At 45.7% G+C, this 21,914-nt stretch overlaps 3 protein-coding genes across 4 annotated transcripts in view; all 3 read right to left on the minus strand.

Annotated features, from left to right (window-relative positions):
* Positions 1-881: 881 nt before the first annotated feature.
* On the minus strand, positions 882-12,524 carry pcf11 (PCF11 cleavage and polyadenylation factor subunit). Of its 2 annotated transcripts, none has more exons than XM_083697226.1 (16): positions 12,154-12,524; positions 10,155-10,280; positions 9,510-9,692; positions 9,108-9,302; positions 7,861-8,894; positions 7,406-7,583; positions 6,568-7,162; positions 4,943-6,396; positions 4,730-4,796; positions 4,322-4,462; positions 4,014-4,128; positions 3,313-3,496; positions 2,914-3,069; positions 2,162-2,254; positions 1,735-1,770; positions 882-1,622 (listed from the first exon to the last, which is right to left on the minus strand). In XM_083697226.1, exons 1-16 carry the CDS (start codon positions 12,394-12,396, stop codon positions 1,401-1,403), a joined length of 5,022 nt encoding a protein of 1,673 aa, XP_083553352.1. In that variant the 5' UTR covers positions 12,397-12,524; the 3' UTR covers positions 882-1,400. The 2 variants fall into 2 exon arrangements, with proteins under 2 accessions (XP_083553352.1, XP_083553351.1); XM_083697225.1 differs by having other exon boundaries at positions 9,108-9,305.
* Positions 12,525-13,298: 774 nt separating this feature from the next.
* Positions 13,299-19,115, minus strand: ncbp3 (nuclear cap binding subunit 3). Its single transcript, XM_083665529.1, has 13 exons — positions 18,895-19,115; positions 18,055-18,120; positions 17,797-17,902; positions 17,541-17,666; positions 17,187-17,321; positions 16,851-17,011; positions 16,606-16,711; positions 16,414-16,513; positions 15,948-16,057; positions 15,455-15,767; positions 14,965-15,158; positions 14,612-14,794; positions 13,299-14,364 (listed from the first exon to the last, which is right to left on the minus strand). The coding sequence occupies exons 1-13, from the start codon at positions 19,075-19,077 to the stop codon at positions 14,069-14,071; spliced, it is 2,079 nt and encodes a 692-aa protein (XP_083521655.1). The 5' UTR covers positions 19,078-19,115; the 3' UTR covers positions 13,299-14,068.
* A 605-nt stretch (positions 19,116-19,720) lies between these two features.
* The window catches only part of rap1gap2b (RAP1 GTPase activating protein 2b), a 31,205-nt gene continuing 29,011 nt past the window's right edge, over positions 19,721-21,914 (minus strand). The window contains exons 22-24 of the mRNA XM_083665475.1: positions 21,745-21,862; positions 21,536-21,606; positions 19,721-21,372 (exon numbers count right to left, since the gene is read on the minus strand). Of these exons, the coding sequence (XP_083521601.1) occupies positions 21,364-21,372; positions 21,536-21,606; positions 21,745-21,862 (198 nt within the window). The 3' untranslated portion in view covers positions 19,721-21,363. The remainder of the gene's footprint in view (positions 21,373-21,535; positions 21,607-21,744; positions 21,863-21,914) is intronic.

The raw sequence follows: 21,914 nt of genomic DNA on the forward strand, positions 1-21,914 counted from the left end.
GGCAGCAGTCCATCGCTGAGGAGTTTTACAGGAGGCATCCGCCCCAAGCCACAGCAGCCAGTGGAGACACTGGGAATGGGGAGAAACAAAACAAAACCCTCACCTGGTTTAATTGTTGGACCTGTATGTACGTACACTACTTTGTAAACTGCAGTAAACTGAACTCAAACGAATGCAGCCACTTAACAAACCTAACCTCTTATTAACTAAAAAGTGTAAAGGGTACAAAAAGCATTGTTTATGACCCTTATCTATATGGTCTTTGCATCATTCCTAGGCTATCAGGCAGACTCTACTCTTTGTTATCTGTTGGTGTGGCATATGTCAATATCTAGAAACTGAGATGACCCTTAAGGAACACAGACCCTCTTGACTGTTTTGGCTCTGCTGGACTGAGAGGAATGCTTAGTACAGAGCCCCCATTATGGAAGTGGGAAGACCAGTGAATAGACTGAGAAAATGTGAGTACAGACTTACATCTACATTTATGGAATTTAGCAAACACCAATTCACAGTAAATAAACCACACAAAATGAAAGACAAGAAACAGACATTTTAATTCCACTAACGTTTATTTAGAATTCAAGCATAGGTGACAACTTAAAACTCATATGTAAGGGGGTGGGGGAGTCAGGGAGCGCAATACAGAAAGTCACACCAATCACTGTTCACACAAACACAAACACATTTTCAGATTTGTTTTATTGAGTATCCAGTATTACGAAGCAAAATAGCTTTTTGAAACCTCTGCAAAAAAGAAACCCTGAAAATAACATTTAGATTTTCAACTCAATGCGACTAGAAAGCAGGATCACAGATAACTCTGTATAAACATTAGTTGCTAATTCTTATGTACACAACAGTTTAGAGAAATGGTTGGGATATTCCTTACCTTTTGTAAACACAACCATTAGTAAGTTTAAATAAACTGCTTCTTTTCAAATTAATCACCAGCTACTTGGGCTAGTTCAGAAGCCAAATTAGTCAAATCAATTTTCAATTTTCCCCAGCAACCAAAATGAAGTTATGTACAAATTATTTTCACTTGGAGAAAAGGAAAAACACATTAAAGCAATCTTCTGGGATTCTAAAGTACACCCTTTATCAATATTACACAAAGAATACCAAAAATAGCTTTATTTATAAATTAAATCTTTTACATACATCTTTTCCCCAAAGTACATATTTTCGCAAGGTACAATTTTCAGTTCAGCATTCATTTCATTCATTCACACAGCAAAAACACCTGAAATTCACAGGCAGATTCCAAATACAAAAATGTATTCAAAGTATGGCATTCTGAGGGCCCCGCCTCAGATGAATATAAAAATATCTCTTCCTTATGAAACAAATGGAGGGCTGAGAGCAGCCAATAAAAGAGGAGGGGAAAGAAAGCAGCATTAGGAAATTGCACTCGTTTGTGTTTCTCCCTCCGTCTTAACCTGAATCACTTCCTTCACATTCTGGGGCTCACCGCTGTCAGCCTCCACTTCCTGCTTGACAACAGCGCAACAGGAAGTAGTCTCCTCCTCCTCATCAACCTCACGCTTTATGAATGCAGTCAGAGGGTTCTCTGTCAGCAGCTTGATGGGGGAGGGGGTGTAGTCCAGAAAAGAGGACGTCTGGGGGGAGGGAAAACTAATTTAGTCAAGATCAAATCATTAAGTCGACTTGATTTGACTCAGAAAGATCATTCAGAAAGATTATAGACAATGCAGTCTACTGTTTACTTACATTTTTGTAATCTTCAAAACACGAAGGATGATATGTCTGTGGAAAGAGAAGGAAAACAACATGTTAATGGATGAGTGTTTACAGTTGGTTGGATCACCTAAGGGTGATTTTTGTAAGGGGTGATTTACATTACATTTACATTTATGTAAATACATTTGACTAAGTAAGTGAATCATCTATCCATCAGTCATCATAAGAAAATGAATCTATGCTTGGACCAGGTGCTATTGGCAGGTCACAATGCTAGAAGAAAGGAAGATTATTAAAACAATTTGTTTTCAATTTATTTACAGGAGAGAAACTTGCACAGGGGGGTAGCGGGGATGAAGAGGTCTTTAGGAGGGACAGTTAAAATGTAGCCTGAAGAGATCTCAATCTTCAATCTATGGCGGAAGATAGATGTGATAGATGTGCAGCTCTCTCTCACCTTCTCGTCCACGCGGATGGCGTCCCTCAGGTGCCACTCCTCTTCCTCCTCCTCCCAGTACATCTCAAACTGCTCCTGACAGATCTCACACGTCTACAGAGACAAGCAGAGGGGGGAATCACAATCCCACTTCATTCTACCGTACACAGTTCCTCATCAATATCTCCTCCAACATGACTTGTATTGAGTTACAGGCCACAGCAACCTGGGAAGGCTGCAGCTTCTACACCCCATAATTAACATGTTGTACAGTCAAAACAGTTGGCCTGAGAATAACTAGTCAAAGCAGTACTGTTGAACTGTGTTGCAGAGGGGAAAAAAAACTGTATCCTTCATGGCTCGAGGCAGTCACAATACAAATAACACCCACTAGACAGTTTTAGCCACAAGCCCAAGCGCTTACCACAACCCTCTCTGTCTGTCTGTTCTATAGAGATGTGACAAACATATTACCATGCCTCATTCCAATCTGACATGGAATCAGAGTGTACCAGCGATTGAGGATAGAACCAGAAGACGAGAAACATTCTGGCACCGAAGACATAGCACTGGACTTTCTGTCCCTCCATCACATACACACACGAGTACAGGGAACAGCGTGCATGCCAAGAAAGGAGGTTCAATTCTAAACTAAGCGTCGCTTCTAGAATGGCAAACATTGAGGCAAAACTTAATGTTAAGCCGAAGACACTGATAGCCAAATCGAGACACAGAACCTGTGTTGTATCTGGGCACAACCCTTGTACACTCACCTCGTCTACCACATCAGCAGCTGCTTTGACGCTCTGGAACTCCTTCTCCTTGGCTGCTTCCTGTGTTTTCTGCACCACTTCCTCGTTCACCTTCTCAAAGAACGTGCTCTTGGCCCGCTCCTCCAGATCGGCGATCTCCTCAAACTCTATCCAGTCCTGAGAGAGGAGGGGGGGAGAACAAAGAGAACCAAGTGGCCAACGTTAGACATCATAATGAGTCGTGAGATGGAATCGCACACATTCACATGATCAGTGAGAACTGCATGTGAGTGGGTGAAGGTGAAAATACGAGGTTTAACATTGAGGATGTAGTACCAACAGTGTGCACATCACATAATGTTTGTTTAGGTGCATGTGTGCACGCCTATAGGTGTGTGTGTGTGTGTGTACGCATCTTACCGTGAGGCTGTAGTACCAGCGGCGGTGGGTGACTTTCTTGCTGATGTCCTTCTCCGAGCGGTTCAGTCTGTAGTGCCAGTCTAGATGGTCAGCGTACACGTCCGTCTGCGAGGCTGTGAAGCGCATGCCACACGAGTAGCACTGGATCCCCGTGTAGAGCTTAGTAACCACACTGTCGTAACGCCTGCAGGAGGAGGGCACAGATGACGGTTAAGGATAAAGGTCACTTTCAGTGATCTAGACTTGCGTGATCATGAGTCAGACGTAGACGTGAGACGTGGCTATTTGCTAGACAAGGCTGCTAACACTAACTTTACACCAAACTTGATGTGTCCATTTCAATCTGACATGGAATCAGAGTGTACCAGCGATTGAGGATAGAACCAGAAGACGAGAAACATTCTGGCACCGAAGACATAGCACTGGACTTTCTGTCCCTCCATCACATACACACACGAGTACAGGGAACAGCGTGCATGCCAAGAAAGGAGGTTCAATTCTAAACTAGTAGCTTCTAGAATCGCAAACACTGAGGCAAAACTTGAGTTGCAGACACCACTAAGACTCATTTCTATGTTCTTGCTCCAAATTCCTACTTTCAATAAAATCTATAATTACATCTAGACTGAATTATATTCCAGTGTGGTAAAGTAAGGGGAAGGTAATTGAACAGGTTTAGATGGGATGGAGAGTGAACTTACTGTTTCATGTCCTCGATGACAAAGCCAGTGAGGTCTGGGATGCTTTCGTCCTCCTCCTGCTCCTCCTCTTCCTCTTCCTCCACCACAGGAGGGGCCGGAGGGGTGGCCGTCGACTCTGCAACACACGGTACACAAAACACGTTAACATGACAGCAGGAAGTTCACAACCACTTAACACCACAATCACAAAAGTTACGTCACGTGTACTGGGGTGGGTGTGTACTTATTGATGTTGGATCTTATCACTTCGACAGACAATGCCTTGTCTGCATGATGTTAGCATACTGAGGTGGAGAGGGGGGGCTTACCTGTGCCACTGGGTGCTGCTGTGTCTGTGGGGGTGGGTTTGGGGGGCCCAGAGGGGATGATCCCAGTGGACATGAGCTTGGACAGCAGGTCGTTTACGTCCACCTGGCCAAAGTGACTCTCCGGGGGAGGGAACTGAGGAGCTGCAACAGAGAAGTCGACCATCAATCAACTGATCAATCCATCAATCATTAACACCTCCCGCCATAAATACGTCACTCAACAGGATAAATGATTAATTTGATTCTCACTCATTTCTAATCTTTTTAACAAACGACCGAACTTCAATAGCAAATGATAACACATGACTATCACAGTATAAAGCCTTCCTTTATCCCCCTACAATTTGGATAAATAAGTGAATTCAGAACACATGTAAGCTCTCAGCCAAAATGTGAAAAGCAACTTACCTGGTTGGGTGAAAGGCACAGTGTTTGGTGGGAGGAAGGACTGCCCCATGTTAGACAACATGTTCATCTGGAAAAACAAGGGCAGACATGTTCAGCCTTGTTAGCCCAATGACTAAGCCATTCAATAACGTACCAATTTCTCCATCAAACTACTCAACAAATGCATTCATCATTATTACGGCGTAGGAAACGTAAAACTAGAGAGGGGCTCACCGGTGCTTGCATATTCCCTGCTGGTGAAGGAGTGTTCATGTTTCCAACAGGAGCTCCTGGGGCGTAGAAGGGAGGACCAGGCTGGCTGTACCCCGAGTTGGGGAATCCCGACGTGGGAGCACCGGGCGGCACATTGAAGTTAGCCCCCTGTGACCCCATGTTCTGTTGCCCTGGGAACGACTGCGGGGCGCCACCAAACTGAGTGTTGAGAGGCTCGGGGAAGCGTTGGTTGGACATGTTGAAGTTGGTGGGCTGCGGGCCGCTGGGGTTGGCCGCGGCGTAGGGGGCCTGCAGGTTGGGTGGGGGGCAGTATCGTGGAGCGCCTTGCTGGCCAGGGGGGCAGTCAAAGCGGGGCAGGCCTTGGAGAGGCATGTCATACCTCATGGGTCCGGGCTGGCCTGGGGAATCAAAGCGGATGGGGGCAGAGTTGTTCACCGGCCCCTCGAAACGCATCGGACCTGGCTGGTTCTGAGGCCCATCGAAGCGCATAGGACCTTGCTGGAATCTCATTGGCCCATCGAACCTTGCTGGACCCGGCTGCATGTGGGAGTTGTCGAACCTCATTGGCCCATCGAAACGGTTAGACTGCATGGGGCCGTCAAAGCGCATTGGACCTGGACCATGTCCATCAAATCTCCCTGGCGGCTGCTGACCCATGGGACCGTCGTAGCGCCCCGAGCCCTGCTGATGCGGGCCTCCTCTCATTGGTCCAGGGGCCATTGACGGACCATTGAATCTTCCAGGTCCATCAAACCTCTCTGGACCCTTATTGTGAGGGGGTCCATCAAATCTTCCAGGACCCTGTGGATGTGGGCCGTCATACCTGGAGGGGCCATGGGACCCCCCCGGTCCGTCGTACCTGCCAGGCCCAGAGCCGCCCTCGTATCGACCCCCTACATTGTGAGGTGGTCTCCCAGGCTGACCTATCTGACCAGGGCCATCATAGCCAGACTGGGGGCCCTTATGCGGGCCATCGTAGCGGGAGGGGGGTCCTCCTCTCTGCACCCCGTCTGGGACGTGAGGGGGTGTGTGTCCTGGGGAGTCACTGTGTTGGCGGGTGGAAGACAGGGGACCTCTGTGGAGGGGTCTGGAAGGAAGGGGAGTCTCCATGACTAGCGGTCCGTCATCAGAGTGCTCGCTGTTGGGGCTCTCGAATCTGGGGATAGGACTCTGCTCTCCAGTGTCCAGCTTCTCCAGGGGGGAGAGGCGCTCCCGCTCATATCCCGGTACCGGCGACTTCCTCACAGTTGCCTCGAGGTTGACGGGACTCGGAGAGTTCCGGAGAACCGGGCCAGGCTTGGGAGGGAGCCTGTCGCGCTTGCGTGGGTCATCGTTACGAGCATCAGGTACCCCACCATATCGCCTTGGCGCGTCGTAGCCACTCTTTGGCTCCTCCCTCTCGTCATAGCGTTGATTACGCTCGCTGAGTGGGGAGTTCCGTTCTCTTTCACCTCCTGGTGAAAAAATTCCAAACACAAACATAAATCAGGATCAGGTCAGTCACCACAGAGACAATCTTTATTATACCAGGGCCAATTTGCTGTGCATGCATCCAATACATAGTGTTGACTACTGACACAAAACATACTTATGTCTCCTACCATAAAACCTGAATTCCAACATACCTTTGAGCCTTTCCGTAGCACTGGTTTCCCTGGGGTCGGCCCTCCTCCTGAACCTGAGGCCAGGCAATGATTTGAGCTTGGGGAACTCCAGACCGTGACTGTACTCCATGACCTTCTGGGCTGGGGCCGCCGCCGGCTCTTCCTCCACCGGCTCCTTGCTGAGCCTCTCTCTGGGCAACCTGGGGAACTTGAGGGGCGATGGGTGCGTAGCACCCCTGCTACCCCCAGCCTTCGCTCCGGGGGCTTCCCCTGCTCGCCCCACTATAGGGTCCCCCAGGACGCTCTCATCCTCCTGGCTCTCCTCGTCCCACGTCTCGCCTCCGGCCCGCTGCTGCATCACCTGGGTCCGTCTCAGCTTGGACTTGTGCTCGTAGTAGCTGAGCTCAGCATCCGAGAAGCTGTCCTGCTGCGCCGATGGAGGGGTGGAGAGGAGGGGCTTCTTCTTGGTGGGGAACGGCAGGCCGTCCTCGCTGGAGCCTTCCCAGGAGTCCGAGCGCTGCTTCTCCTCCTGGTACTGGAAGAGCTGCTTGATCTGATGGGCCACGTTCAGGAAGTCATCGTGAGAGATCTCTCCATTCTCCAGTCGTTTACTGGCCTGTAGGAATAGGGGGGGAGGAGAGGCAAAATAAGCAGCAACTCAGGGAAATAGGGGTACTGTTGGTGAACACCCCTTTACTTATGTTATTACCTGATACGTTCACTCAAATGCAAAACTAACAGAAGATATAGAGTGAAAATAGAGTAAATGTCATCCTGTCGTCAACCAATAAGTCTGAGATGATTACTCAATTCAGTTATGACTCAAAACAAAAACAGCTGATATGTTAGACAAGCATACCTTTCTAAGCAGGTCCCTCTTGCTGGCGGAGTTGAGTGCCTCTGGTATCTGCAGGTTGGCGTCGACACTGAGGCGGTGTGGTTTGGGGGTGCGGGGGGTGGTGGGCCTCTGGCCGCTCGAGTGCGCCCTTGGTCTCTGAGGGCCAGGTTTCCCATAAGGCTCAGTTGATAGCTTTAGGCTGAGGGAGTAGACATGAGGCGAAAGTAGTGGTTAAGAAGGAACTTCACAACAGATAACCACACAGCTTTGCCCAGGGCTCCCTGGAAAGCAGTGACAATGTTACCGAGTGGAGTATCCTGGTTAAATAAAGTTTAACTGAACACAGAGGGTGTGATGAGGGTTCAGATTCAGATGGACCACATGAAACTGCTCAGATAAGACACCCTGAGACAACACCAATGGAAAGTGTTTTTAGCACAGCTAACTACATGGCAATACATCATCCATGTACTCACTGTTTGTTCTCTTCCCATCCACTCCTCCAGCGGTGGGTGTTCTCCTTAGTGTCTTTGCCCTCTGTGGGGGTGCGAGGGGAAGACGAAATGCGGGGGGAGTGTGCGTCCCTGGCCTCAGCTTGCCTCTCCTCGGCTGGTCTCTTGGCTCTCCTGGGCTCAGAGGAGCTCTTCTTGGGCGTGACCTTCTCCTCTCTGGGGGTCCCGTGCTCGTCTGTGTGCGAGTGCTTGCCACCAGACGGCCTTCCTTTGCCAGGCTTATGAGGAGGTGGGGGAGAAGAGGAGTCACTCCTGTCTCTGTTCTTGGGTGATCTTCTGTCCTTCCTCTTTGGGGAGTGCACTGCAGGGGAGAGGGATCGGGACCGCGAGCGGGAGCGAGTGCGTTTCCTGGCATTGGTCCTGGCGTTTCCAGCGACCTTGAAGTCCATTTTCTCGTGCGCCTCGCTGCGATCGTGTTTGCTCACCGAGCCGTTAGCCAGCTTCCCCCTGGCGGACCTCTGGGTCTCCATCGCCTTCACAGGCTCCTCCCTCTCCTTCTTTTCAGTGCATCTCTTCTTCTCCTTCACCTCTTCCTCTTTTTGGTCAGCCTTCTCATGGAGGTGTTTCCGCAGCCTGGGGTCCTTCTTGCTGGTGTCTGCTGACTTCACATTTTCTGATTCAGAGTGCTTGCTCTTCCCCAGGACACCTTTACCCATGGGTGACAGAGACTTAGATTTGGGCTTCTCCTCCACCAGGTCCTTCTTGGGCAGCCTGGTTCTCTCAGGCCTTCCAGGCCTCTCTGTCAGTCTTTTCTCTGGTGTGTGTGGAGGCACTCCCATAACGTGGCTGTCCTTCTTACTGCTGGACTGCTCTTTGACCTGGGGGGCCGGCGGGCCTGTCCGGTTGAGACGGGGGTCTCGGGTGGGGGGTTTGCTGTCAGAGTGAGGAGGGATCCAGGGCTTGATGACCGGGGCAGACGGAGTGGCCTTTGGCACTGTTGTATGGAGGGCTGGAGCACTGACTGCTGGAGGGGTTGTGGGTAATACTACATTTGCAGCCTGAAACAGAACAATAGGATAAGAAATTTAATTCAAATCTGCTTTAGCAAAATCACAATAAAGAGACTGGGTAAAAGGAAATAAATCATAACAATACACATTTCAATGAGTGTTAATTAAGCATATATGCTCATAGTTTGAACAGGCCCGAGTTGCTGTTAAGCACTCGGTGACAAATGCAAATCGAAATTTGATTGAGTGAATTAGTCTCACCAGTTGTGCTTTGGTCTGCTCCAGCTCCAGCTCAATCTTCTTCTGCTGCAACTCCAGGAGCTGTTTCTGCTTGGCCAGCAGCTGCTGCCTGATCGCCTTCTCCTGGGTGATGTTCTTCTCGCTCACGCTAGGGGGAGGCTGAGGGGCAGGGGCCACAGGCTGAGGGGTGCTGGCCCTCGGAGAGACCACCTCCTCCTGCTGGAGATAAACACAACTAGGGTTGATGCTGTTTCTAAGATGCAGCAGTGTTAGTCGAAACAGGTAAAGAAAAAAGCACTGTTTGTTAGGTTTAGGGTTTGTTGAAAGAGTGACGAGTTTCTATGGCACAGTAAAAGATGGGATTCACATTTGAGCACAGTATATCCTTCCCTTAGTGGCACACACACACAGATAAACACATACCTGTTTTAAAAACTTGGGGTTCACATGAATGCTGGCGTTCACATTATGTGGCAGTGGTTTGATGGGCCAGGCTGGATCGTGGGAGTTCACCCGCACGTCGAGAGCATAGAGTTTCTTCAGCGGGAATATCTCATCCCAGGTGGAGCGTAATTTGAACAGACTTTTCCTAATGGTCTCATCCACCTATAAAGAGAGGACACAGCTTGGACCACAGCTCCAAATGCTACTGCACACAGCACAGCACAAGAACATTCTGCTTTCAAAATACTAATACAGTAAAACTTACATTTGAGCACTCAATGTGGTTCAATTGTACCAATGTATTTTCTTTAAGCTTACAAAACTGATTTTTACTCAACATTTTTCTAAACGTGCTTTGAGCATAGATTAACAATCCTGTATTCACCAATGCATTTTACTGTGAAATCTCAATTCATTAGGAAGATAATTTAGAATCAAGCACTTCCCCAAATCAAAGGGGACTCACACAACCAGGCCATTTTATTAGTAAAATGCATAATTGCATTATACAAGAGCTTACACATAACAAGCAAGCATCACAGTAGTGAGAGAAACATTATGCAGCTAATTTAAAAAGGTGCTTATTAATCCTCAAGAATGCCAAAAATAGAAAGTAGTATATACCTTTTCAAAAACACATATAAATGAAGTGACTAGGTTTTTAGCGAACACCGCAAGGTATTCGCCTCCAACATTCTTCACTATGGAATCCACTAAGTACAAAACTGGAAGCTTCTCCGCAGTTGGGGCCTAGGGTAATAGAAAACTTGACAAGTTTAGAAAACAACAGGGGTTAAATCAACAGTTCAAAATGTTAAAAGCATCACACAAAGTAAACATCATACAAAACAAAAGGTAATTTGTAACCATGTGTTAAAGTTGGAAAAATCATATCCCAAAAAAAAAGGGGGAAAAATAGTCTGATCCATGTTGTGATAAATTAGAACAAAAAGTTTAGAATAATAAAAAGGTGTGTCATGTAGGCAGCTGCAAAAAGATGTATCAGAGTCACATGTACAGGAGTGTTGTGCAATGCACGATCTTAGAACAGGGGGGGGTTTAGAGAAACAGTCTGTGTTCAAAAATCCAAAAGGAAAAGGGCAATATTCCCCAAAAATAAAAAAATAAAGCATCTCTTCTTTCAGGATCAAAACACTGTAGAAAGTATCTTGTGCACCTATAACCAATAGGCTATGTTGGTGTCTTGCATTGAGGGCAGCAAAAAAGTGAAAAATATGATCCATCCACCAGCAATGTTCAGTTCTTTTGCATGACACCTTTTTAAATTACCTCCAAAGAGTGTCTGTTGCCTAGAGGCCACTCTTTGTACCTTTACCGTTTTTAGTGTATAAAGTCATTGAGTCACCATCCCACTGAGGGGGTAAGTTCTGGAACAGTCCATTTTGAGAAGTATAAGTTCCCTTTTAGAAAAAACAGGATACCTATTAGGGGGAAGTTGATAGGAGATGAGAATGATTTGTTTTTCTTGCATTTTAAAATTGAAATTGCAAGATGGAAGATAACTCTGGAGGATTGTTTGTGACAACAAATGCCAATGGCTTAGAGGGACTCAACTTTTAAGTGGTCAGGATTCAAAAGGACAAGTAACCCAAACCACATGTCAATAAAACGCTGGGGGTAACCAATACTAGGCACAGGAGACACTGCCATGTAAATAGACAATGCTTCATTCTATTGAGTGCCAATGATCACATTGATCAAACACTGAATTTACACCATTTAGGCAATGCCCTGAGATTCGTACCAATAAATTACACTGGGAAATAAAAAAGACAAAAAGCACATTTCATATTTTTTATTATCACATTTTACCATTCATTGACATTTCAAAATTCAAATGTTTAATTCACTCGACAACTATATCAAAATCGGTATGGCTGATCAGTCAAAATTAAAGATTGACCAGTGAACTTCACTACAAGAATCACCACTACACGTTTCGATTATCTTCAAATGTGATTGAGGGAATTTTGTCTGATTGGTTAAAGAGGGTATTTCAAAGCACAGCCAAGAGTGCGGTGGACATTGGCACTTACATTTAACTAACGTTGGCTATCATTTCAAAGCAGTATTTCCATTTATCTAGCAGTGCAAGTTAAAACGCTAAACTAAAACGATCGCTTTGCAAGTAACGTCACCTAGCCTACATTATATTTTCGTCACGTTATAGCAAGTAGACAAGGGGAAATATGTATTGCGATAACTTGCTTAGTGACCAAAACTATAAGGCCGAAACCACGTGTGGAGCATTGTCCAACTAGTGGAATCTTGACTAACGTTAGTCTCGCTTGTCAATACTCAAAAAGGAGACTACTCCTTGACCAACAAGTAATCAACTAACTACCATCAACTGCGAGAACGAGTAAAACAAGTAAATAAATGACAGCTAACGATATCAACGAAACTAATGTCATACTGCTGACCTGTACGTCGCTATAAGCACAGCGATTAAGCTACACACAATGTTGCCGCGCCATGTTGTCATGATGACCAGCTGTTTCATAGCTCGCTAGCTAACTTTAGCTACGGCTAACGTCAGCTAACAGGCCTACTTCAATCGAAGTTTAGTAGCTGAAATTGAAAATTCTATATTCATAAAAACCTTGGTGATTTGTGCTTCAATTATTGCGACGATATCCTTGGCGAAGTGCAGATTCTCCTCTGCCAGAATGGTCAGCATGTTGATGTGAGGTTTACTGTTGAATGTCAAATCTTCGAGGGAGGACTGATATTCTCGGCAGGCATCTTCCCTCGCCGCGTCGTCGTCCATCTTTGCGATCTGTGATCGGTGAAATACTAAACCAATCTTATCTTTTACATAACCATTTATTACGAGGCAGTCCATGAACACATTAGGTTCCTATTTATTTTCCAATTCGATACAAATTCTTCTGTTTTCTCGTTACATCGGTAATCAACGTTTCCTCCGTTCTTTTTTTTTTTCTGCTAGAACATGGCTGCTGCAAACGAACTCGACCAACTACCGCGTCATACAAAATAGTTTATATACGACCTCACGTCACTGTCCTTCCGTTGTCTAGTTTGACTTGCGTGCGCATGTTTTCCCCCCTTTCCTTTACTATAATTGGTCAAAAACGTTAACGACAACTTAAGTCAGCCAATCAAAGTCAAATGTATTGCATAATATTTTAACAAAAGACTACGCCATACACATGCACGTTCTTATTAATCATGCCGAAGCAAAGCCCCACGCCATAAAGTCTTACTGTTTTTCAATTTAGTAACTGAAGCTGTTGTTACTGAACGCTGTCTGCAAGGGGAATATTTATTTTTAGATGGCTTTGTGTTGTGAGCTGCCTGGTTAAAAGGCTATTGACGGGGCTTTCAGCTAACTCATGATCTACCTTTTGTTGAGGAAGCCATTCATTTTCAGGAACTCAAAGCAACCCATTGACAACCGCTGTTTCGGTGTGTGACCTCTTCATACTAGCCTCTGATTGAGCTTTGTGGTCAGTTAGAAGTTTATAGTGTCCCATAGGAACTCGAAGCAAATGTTGTGGTTGCAGTCACTAGGCGACAAACAAAGCTGGAAAAAAGCTAGATTAATGCAGGTGGTTATGGGTTCACACGACAGATCGTGTCCTGACCACATTTCTGACCTGGCCCTCACACCACTATGGCCAATTTTGCAAATTCACCCCATCTCTACTGCACATCTTCCCCAGGTTAGAATTGTGCCGTATTCAAATAAAGGTCCATAATAAATCATAACACAAGCAGTTTAAAAAAAAATTCTCTCTTTATTTCTGATCTGGGAATGTAGGCTATTCCATGTGGAATAATATAGCTAATAGTAATTTCAGATTGGCCATTTGCACAGAATACCAACAGTCAGACGGTACAAAACCTTTCAGTAGAGAATTGATTCATTGAGTGCAGTCTATATGGCCCCAGCTTTTGGAACAAAGGAACAAAAATGCCACAAACCAAATAGTGTTGTTCAAAGTCACTCACACATAGATATCACATACAATACAGTGTATGGTTCCACACAGAGCAAGCTAGCTCAGTATCTGCCTCAGTCTCTCATCATCACAGTTCTGCAGTTGACTTCACACAGGAAATACACTTAAATTATATTGCTCAATTGAACATTACTTGATGTGTATCAGAAGGTGAAAAGTCGCAACTTGTCTGATCAGAACACGACTCCTATGGGCCTCTAAGATGTGACTCAAACAGAAAATGCCCAGACTAACATAAGAGCACATCTCTATATCGCTCGCCAGCTTTCTTTTCTCATTTCTCTTTTTGAAGAGTCTGCCTCTTCAAACTCTTTTAAAAACCTCCCGTTTGAAAAAGCATATTGTGGCCCATAACGGTCAAAAGAGTTCTCTCCATAGAGTGGGGTAAGATGAGAGGGATAGAGGTGGTGATGGTCACCTTTTCTGCCATCCTTCTCCCCTGCCCCCACACATTCTCCACCCCCTCTCTGCCCTGCCCCCCCCCCCCCCCCCCCCACCCCACATCTTCTCTCCCACCTCTCCCACTCTCTCTCAGGAGTCCGAGTCAGATCCGTTACTGCTGTCTCGGCTGATCTCGATTTGTAGGGAGGGCAGGTTGTCCAGGCGACTCTTTTTCATCTTGTGGGACTGTTGCTCCTTCTGTTTGATCATGGCCCCCCACACCTGCTGGAGCGCAGAGTCATCCTCCTCTTCATGTTCACCCTCCTCGCCCTTCTCTCCCCCCCGTCCTGCCACCCTGGCGCTTGCCAAGCCTGCTCCCCGACTGGACGGTTTCCGCTCGGGTGTCTGGTCCTTTTGAGAGGGTCCGAGTCTGCTCCACAAACGACCTGAAGGAAGAGAGAATGGCAGGGAAGGGATATGAGAAGAGTTTCCATGAATATGGTTTCATCAGTGCTTTATCAACCAAGTTACATAGCCAATGACTGGTGACAGGAAATAGATAGGAATAAGTTGTTGTTTTTGCCACACAATTCATTCACATTATGTCTGCTATTAGAAATTGGCATAAGAAATGGAAAGATGCATGTCTGTTGGTGTGCTGAGAGATTAATGTCTGTTGCTTTCTGCCAGTACCCGTTTTCCTGTCTTTGGACGTATCAGAGTAGAGGCCACGGGTGTCCTGTTTGGCCATGCCCAGTCGGCTGTGCACATCCGTGGTTGGCTCTCTGAGAGGGGGTGAGTCTCTGAGGGTGACGGGGGAGGAAGAGCGTCGTCTCTCTGGGGAGTAAGCCCTCTTCCCTAATCGCTGCCTCACGTCTACAGACACACAAACAACAAATATAGTGTCATTTAGTCTACACTAATTATACCATCAGAAGAGTAGGATGTACTGTTCTGTACCCACAATCCAACCCAAACTATGCTTTGCCAAGTACAATTGCCCCATGTGGGTTAAATAATGTCTTACGAAACTAAATTAGACTGACCTGTCTTTCCGGTGGTGGCCACAGGAGGGCGGTGTCTATTCTGGGTGAGCCCCTGTCTCTTCTCCTCAAGCAGTTGCCTCACGTCTGTCACTTTCTCTGCCATGCTTTTAGTCCCACCTGCTGATGATCCTCCTCCGCTGCCAATCCGGTTCCGGACACCACTGCCCGAGCTACTGTCACTCCGCACTGAGTGCCTGAACGTCGCAAGGGAAAACATCAACCATCACTATATCGGCCAAAATGTGGAGTCTGGAGAGCTATTGGAGGGTCCCACACACAAACCCTGCACACAAACTACAGTACATGTTCCAGCTCAAACTGCCAAACAATAGGAAGGAAAACAATGTATTATATCAACCGAGTATTTTTCAAACTCAAGTGCTTTACAGTGTAGTTAATGATGCGACTAACTCTGCCTCTCGCCAGTTCCAGAGGAAGAGACATAGAAAATGACATAGTTGCAACTGTGTTCCAGGAATAGGCCACCCACCGTAGGCTCTTGAGGTTGGTCTCGACCTCATCGGCGTACATGGTCATCTTCATGCTTTTTTTAGGGGATGGGGTGGAGATCATCTTCAGCTCCAGGTCATAGTCCATCTCGTCTGAGTCTGAGGAAGGTGATGAGGACCTAGCCCCCCGACTCCGCAGCCCCCCTGTCCCCCCCACGCGTACCGCTCCCCCCTTCTCCCCTTTCTCCTTGTACTCAACCACCCTGTCATCTGAGTCCATGTCCTCCTCGCACTCTTCCTCCTCCTCCTCCTCTTCTTCCTCGATAGGCTCCTCTGGCAGGTTCACCAGGTCAGCTAGAGAGAGAAAGGGAAGGCAGAGTAAGTGAGAGCATTGACTCACAACTCAATAAACAGATTCAACTAAACTAAAAGCAACAGGTTGATACATAGACATTGCATATCTGCAGGTGAATTTAAGTGCCTGGTGACCCGAGTGTCATACCCAAGAGTGTGTGTGGGTGTGGGTGTTCTTACCAGAGTGCCTGTGTGTATAGGGCGGTGTGTGTCCCATGCTGTCTCCTATAAGGGGTTTCTTGGTCTTGATGACATCTCGCTGAACTCTGCGTGTATGGAATCGCTTCTTCCTGTGAGTGAGAGAGAGGGGGGGAAATTTAGTTTTGGTATCTCACATATTTGAATGGTTTATCAAATGAATGATTTCACAATTAAAACCCCTTCCAGTCAAATTAGCTGAAAATCCATGTTAAGGATAAGTATATCAATATAAGAACCATTTTGGTCAGAAATAAGCAATGTTGGGGAGCTTAGTGGCGTAGCACACTAATGCGCTTACCACGTAATCGCAAGGTTCCTGGTTCGATTCTGACCCTCAACCTATCTTGCATGTCATCCATCCTCTCTCTCCCATCCTTCCTGTCAATCTCTACTGTCTCTATCCCAATAAAGAAAAGAAAAAAGAAATAAGCAATGATGTTCCTACCAGGAGTTGCTGAGAATGCCCCTCATGCCTCCATAGTTTGGGTTGCCATACTTCATGTAATATCGACTTCGCCTTGCAGCTCCAAGTTCCTTCTTGTCATCTAAAAGGCAAGCAGTCAAACTCTGCAGTCAAACTCTTGTACTTCACACATCAAATCCATTTTCAAAGTGTGTGTGAAGTGTGTCTTCTCACCATGAGTGGCATGCCTCAGGAAGAGTTTGTTGCCTTTGAAGGGTTTGGTCGCTGGTCGCAGTTCATTCCGTAGCAGAGACTCTGTCTCTGCCTGAGACAAGTCCACCTGAAACACACATACAACACTCAGGCAACCAGAATACACACGCACAAAAGATACCTGAGACAGCAAACACACACCACTACGTGCATTTAAAAACTTTAAATGCACACGCACGCGCACACACACAGACACACTCTTTTACCTGGGTAGTCTCGGGTTCTGTTTTCTTCTCTGTCTCTCCTTCACTGACTTTCCCTTCACTCTCCTCACTGTTCTTTTCCTTCACAGTCTCCTCCTCTTCCTCATCCACCTCTCCCTCTTCGTCATCATCATCATCGTCATCAGAGCTTCGGCTTCTACGGGCTGAGCAAAGCAAACAGCTCTTAGTGAAAAACATCAGGTACATATATGCCAATGTTGAAAAACACACACTCTTGACACAGAAAGACTGATCACACAGACACAGAATTCCATAAGCCAAACATACACACAAACAGCACAGTATAAGGACACAGACACACATATGTCAGACACTAACCCCTGTTCTCCTGGATAGGATGACTTGGGTCTTTGGCGCTGTCTGTCTCTGTGGCAACCACCTCTGGGTCAGGCATGCAGCTGGTGTTGATGAGAGCCCGGGTGGAAGTGACATCATCCAGCCACACAACGTTACCTGGGAAACAATGTTGTCAAATCATTACTGTGAAAGACTCCACCTTTAATTGTTCTTGTTTATTTTTCTTCTTTTGCTTTACAGTGTCCTTGTTTTTTAGTTTTTTTTAAAGGGGCTTTAAATCCAATGTATTGTTAGGGGGGTTCAAGCTCACGAAGGGCTTGCCTGACAATTGAACCACTCAATGTGTGTGTGTGTGTGTGTGCGCGCTCTACTCACAGGAGGTGTCGTCGATCCACTCAATGTGTGCTGGGGGGTACTCTTTAAAGTAACCAAACACTTCCTGGGTGCTCATGTCATCAACACCTGCCACATACAACGCCTCTAAACGCAATTTAGGGATGGCTGTGAGAGAGAGAGAGAGAGAGAGAGAAAGAACAAATGAATGAGCTTGAGTGTTGCTTTATATGGGGTTTCGGAGGTGAGAGCTTTTACTTGGGTGGGCAGTGCTGAGTCATTGTTTAGTAGGCTCTACCTTTCTTCATCGTGTCTCTGTCTAGCTCTACATTCCTCTGAGCCAGGTTGACTTCTGCACAGAAATGGAACCGCTTCGCTCTCTTCTCCTTCGCCTCAATTGCCTCCTATAAACAGCATAAACACACACATATACACATATTACACATACTTGGTAATGTCAAGACGGGCTACAGGGTCATGATTGACCATTCCCCTGTTTGGTGATACTAGAGGTGAGTGTGAATGTTTTTACCAATATCTAACAGACGTTGTGTACCTTGGACGTGACATCAATTCCAGTGATAAATGTGCCAGCTTTGTTCTCATACCGCCGACTTGTGTCCTGGAAAAAAACACACTACATAAGAATAGGCACACCAGCTGGCAAAGGGAAACACCACTGTATTCAGGAATACACTCCTTGCTTGAGCCATCGTTGCTACAACCTGGGTAACATTGGCTGAAAGACAAGCTACTATAGCAGTTTCAGTTTTTTTGGTCAAACGTGTGATGTTTATGTCTGCGTAAGTGTTTCAGTACTTTTTACATTTTGTAACTCCTAAATACACAAGGAATTTCCCTCCTGGGATAACAACGTGACTGAATTGAACAGATATAGAATAGATATTGTAGTTAACGTGGTCATTTTTGGGCATGCACACTGTCACTGATATGAAATATCCTGCTCTTTATGTGCTGTTATTTTCCAGCCAGAAAGCTAATATGGTTACAGCATGAGCGATTTGTATGTGTGTTAGAGCATACTACACTGCCAACACAACATCGACAGAGATAGGTCATCAGCAGTCCTCTAGTCTTGGTAACTAACTGGATCATGTAGCCAAACATTAGCGAAGGTTTATAAGCTAGCTATTTGCGTTACGTGAATTTTTAGACAGAGAAAGACGTAGGCAGCTAATTTTAGCCGTGCATGCAGGAAAATAAACACATTTTAGAAAATAATACAATACCAACCAAAACAGACAGGTGTAGCTAAACAAGCTACAGTAGCTAGCTAGCTAAGCCAGCACGCCTAGAATGCCATACTCCAGGCAGCACCATCCCAAGGCCATTAAGGCACGCAAGTCCGTGGTCTGGTTAGGCCTAATTCACTCACCGGCAACAGTTCCTTCAGCGATCGGTTAACGGGAATGTCTTCCACTTCAAGCTCGCCCTCCTCCACTTCCATCGGTTCAGACTCACGGGCATCTCGGTCCGAGTCTGAATCCGAGTCTGATTCTGAGTGGTCGGAACCGCTGTCTGACTTCACAGACACCCGTAAGCTCCCAACTGCCGCCATGGTGGTAGCACTCCGCTTAACAAGAGCAGGAACTGGAAAATGCGTGTCCTTTGCTAAAAACGGAACAAGCGTTCTAACTGGCTGATCAAGTGTTCTCTCCACTCTAATCAACCGGTCCAAAGCAAGGACTCCCTCTCTGTACTAAGACACACTAATGTCCCCCCTCTTCGAATATGCATGTATCGATTGCGAAAGATTTTAAAACAAAAGCAACATCGCAAAATATTGCTTTGTATTTTATGCTACGTCAGTCACAATATTCGGCAACCTTATGTTGCAATCTGTTGGGAACGACTTGTTGAATGCAACTCACGTCAGGGATATTCAATCAAAACCGTTAATCGCCACATGATTACATCGCACTGTAAACATTATTTTATTGAGGTCATGAATCCAAAGCTATACATTCTAAGAACAAGAGCAGAGGGTATTTTTTTAAGAAACAGCCCTGCGACCGAATTTGACTGAAACGGGTCCTTTGTGTTCTACAATATTATGATTTTTTCCAACAGACTGTTTCCTTCTGTGTATTGTGTTCATTGAATTGTCAACTGAGACAGGAGCGACACGGTCTAGACACAGAATAATACTGCATTTTTATTCAGCAAATTATCCATTGGCACATACTGCAAGTACACGTTTATGTTAAATCATAACATAAGAGGGCAACCAATATAACACATTTAAAGTCATTTAGAACTAGAGGTTAACTGCAGAGAAAGGACATTCTCAACAATGCTTTGGAATACAGCCTTAATTAAAAAGTAAAAGTCAAACCCATTAACTGTTTATGAATATGTCATGTCTATTCTTTGGGACCCACAGAGCGTGCAGGCTTTTGTTCCAGCTTAATACTAACTTGTGCAATATGGATGTGAATTGTGTTATGTGTCAGTGGTTTTTACTGTGTACCTCTTAATTTTGTAAAACCTGTATAAAGTACAATCTTTTCAATCTCATCTCATCTCATCTCTCACCTGACTCAACTAACCAAGGGTTTGATGATTAGTGAAATCAAGTGTGTCAGTACTGGGATAGAACGAAGCCTGCACACCCTGGGGCTTTACACACTGTAGAGCCAACCTCAACTGTACTGTGCTAGCTTGGATATTTTCGTTTCACATTGTTCTGTCCAGCACAGTTGCAGCAGCTATGGTGGATGCATAACCAGGCCAACCCAGTACAGTTCAGCTCGATTTGGCTCTATAGTGTGAATTAGGGTCCTGATGTTCCCCATAGCCAGGTTAGAAGGACACAGGCAACATGATATGTTCCCTAGAGCACTACTGTACAATTATATCAAGTGTGAAACATAGATACCAGAAAACATTCACAGCTATTGTCTTTCATTATACAGCCACATACAGTACACTGTACATATGAATCCAGAGGCAATAATGTTACATATATATTCTATATGAAAATAATTGTACACAATTTCTTAATTCAGGAAACTAGATCGGATTTAGTGAGGGCAGATGCATGATTACAAAATAAGTGAGTACTCCATGCTTTCAGTGCAGTTAGATGAGTGAATAGAAATCACTATTATATTGTGTGCTCTATTTTTTTAAATGATCAATATGTGCAACATGACACGTATAAATATCATTCACTGGGAAATATCCACAACAGGTATGTGTCATTTAGTGCAAAATATAATTTTTTTCAGTTTTCCTTGGACTTGACATCACAATGCAGTAGAACGTACTGCTTTCTTTTGCAGGGATAATTGTTTCAGACATAGAACTATAATATTTACAACAAAAACAGGTCTTTATTTCACCTGATGGAATCTCATCGACCCCGCATTGTGGGACTCCAATTGATTGTAAAGAGTTGTATGGCAAGCAATAGCTATCTCTCCATTTCCAAGATGGTCGTTAGCCCCAATGCCGTATATAAGAACCGGCCCCCCTTTGACAGAGCACAACTTTGCCTGGGTCTCCAACCTTCTTTCTTTCTGTAGTGTATGTATTGAAAGTGTGTGTGTGTGTGTGTGTGTGTGTGTGTGTGTGATAGTGTACGTTGGGGGAGCAAAAAAGCCTTTTCTGCCTCTACACCTCCTCAGTTATTGCCTGTGTGTGTGTGTGCGTGTGTTTGTGTATGTGTGTGTGTGTGTGTGTGTGTGTGTGTGTGTGTGTGATTGGTTGGGGGAGCAGATCAAGCCTCCTCTGCCTGTGTGTCTCCTCAACTATTGTCCATCTTGATGCTTGCTCATCTTCTTATTCAGTTGAGACTCTAAAGGTTCCTTTCCTCAGCCCGTTATTTTCTTTTTTTCACCACCTACTGTCCCTGTTGAAAAGAGAGAGGCTGATGACTCATACACAGGTTCAAAACACACACGCGCACACACGCGCACACACGTGCGCACACACACACACACACACACTCACACACGTGAGATACTGGCATGCTGGTCAGAGACCCACACACAGTATGTAGAGATAACACTTACCGCTGCAGAGTGGCTCAACTTGTCAAAACGGAACTTCAAGTTGGACCTGGGAGAGTTCTTATTCTTGAATTCTTGGTTAAAAAGAGAAAAACAAACAAATGGACATGTGAATAAACATTTACAAACAAACAAGCATATATAAAGAAACTTGTACCTGCTGAGTTACTGGTAGAGACAGGTGAGTGTGTCCATCGGCTGGGTGTGGTTACCTGTGGGACTACGGCACATGATGACTGGGGTTCCTGAACTTTGACCCTCTACAGCAAGGGAGGAGCTAACCACCGGGGTGAAGAGTGAAGGCGTCTGAGTGTTCTGGAGAGAGAGATGCTGGGAGTAGGAAGAAGAGAGAAAGGGGTAGCATGATATATACACTTCATCA

The sequence above is a fragment of the Argentina silus genome (assembly GCF_951799395.1).
Source record: "Argentina silus genome assembly, chromosome: 2".
Classification (NCBI taxonomy): Eukaryota; Metazoa; Chordata; class Actinopteri; order Argentiniformes; family Argentinidae; genus Argentina; species Argentina silus.

Coding starts and splice junctions, on each gene's coding strand:
- pcf11 (XM_083697225.1), bottom strand. CDS start 12,396: ATGGACTGCCTCGTAATAAATGGTTATGTAAAAGATAAGATTGGTTTA. Junction 8,895..9,107: donor AGCAGACCAAAGCACAACTG/GTGAGACTAATT, acceptor GTTCTGTTTCAG/GCTGCAAATGTAGTATTACC. Junction 4,797..4,942: donor CAGGGAATATGCAAGCACCG/GTGAGCCCCTCT, acceptor TTGTTTTTCCAG/ATGAACATGTTGTCTAACAT.
- ncbp3 (XM_083665529.1), bottom strand. CDS start 19,077: ATGGCGGCAGTTGGGAGCTTACGGGTGTCTGTGAAGTCAGACAGCGGT. Junction 17,667..17,796: donor CAGAGACACGATGAAGAAAG/GTAGAGCCTACT, acceptor TCTCTCTCACAG/CCATCCCTAAATTGCGTTTA. Junction 16,514..16,605: donor CCTGAGGCATGCCACTCATG/GTGAGAAGACAC, acceptor CTTGCCTTTTAG/ATGACAAGAAGGAACTTGGA.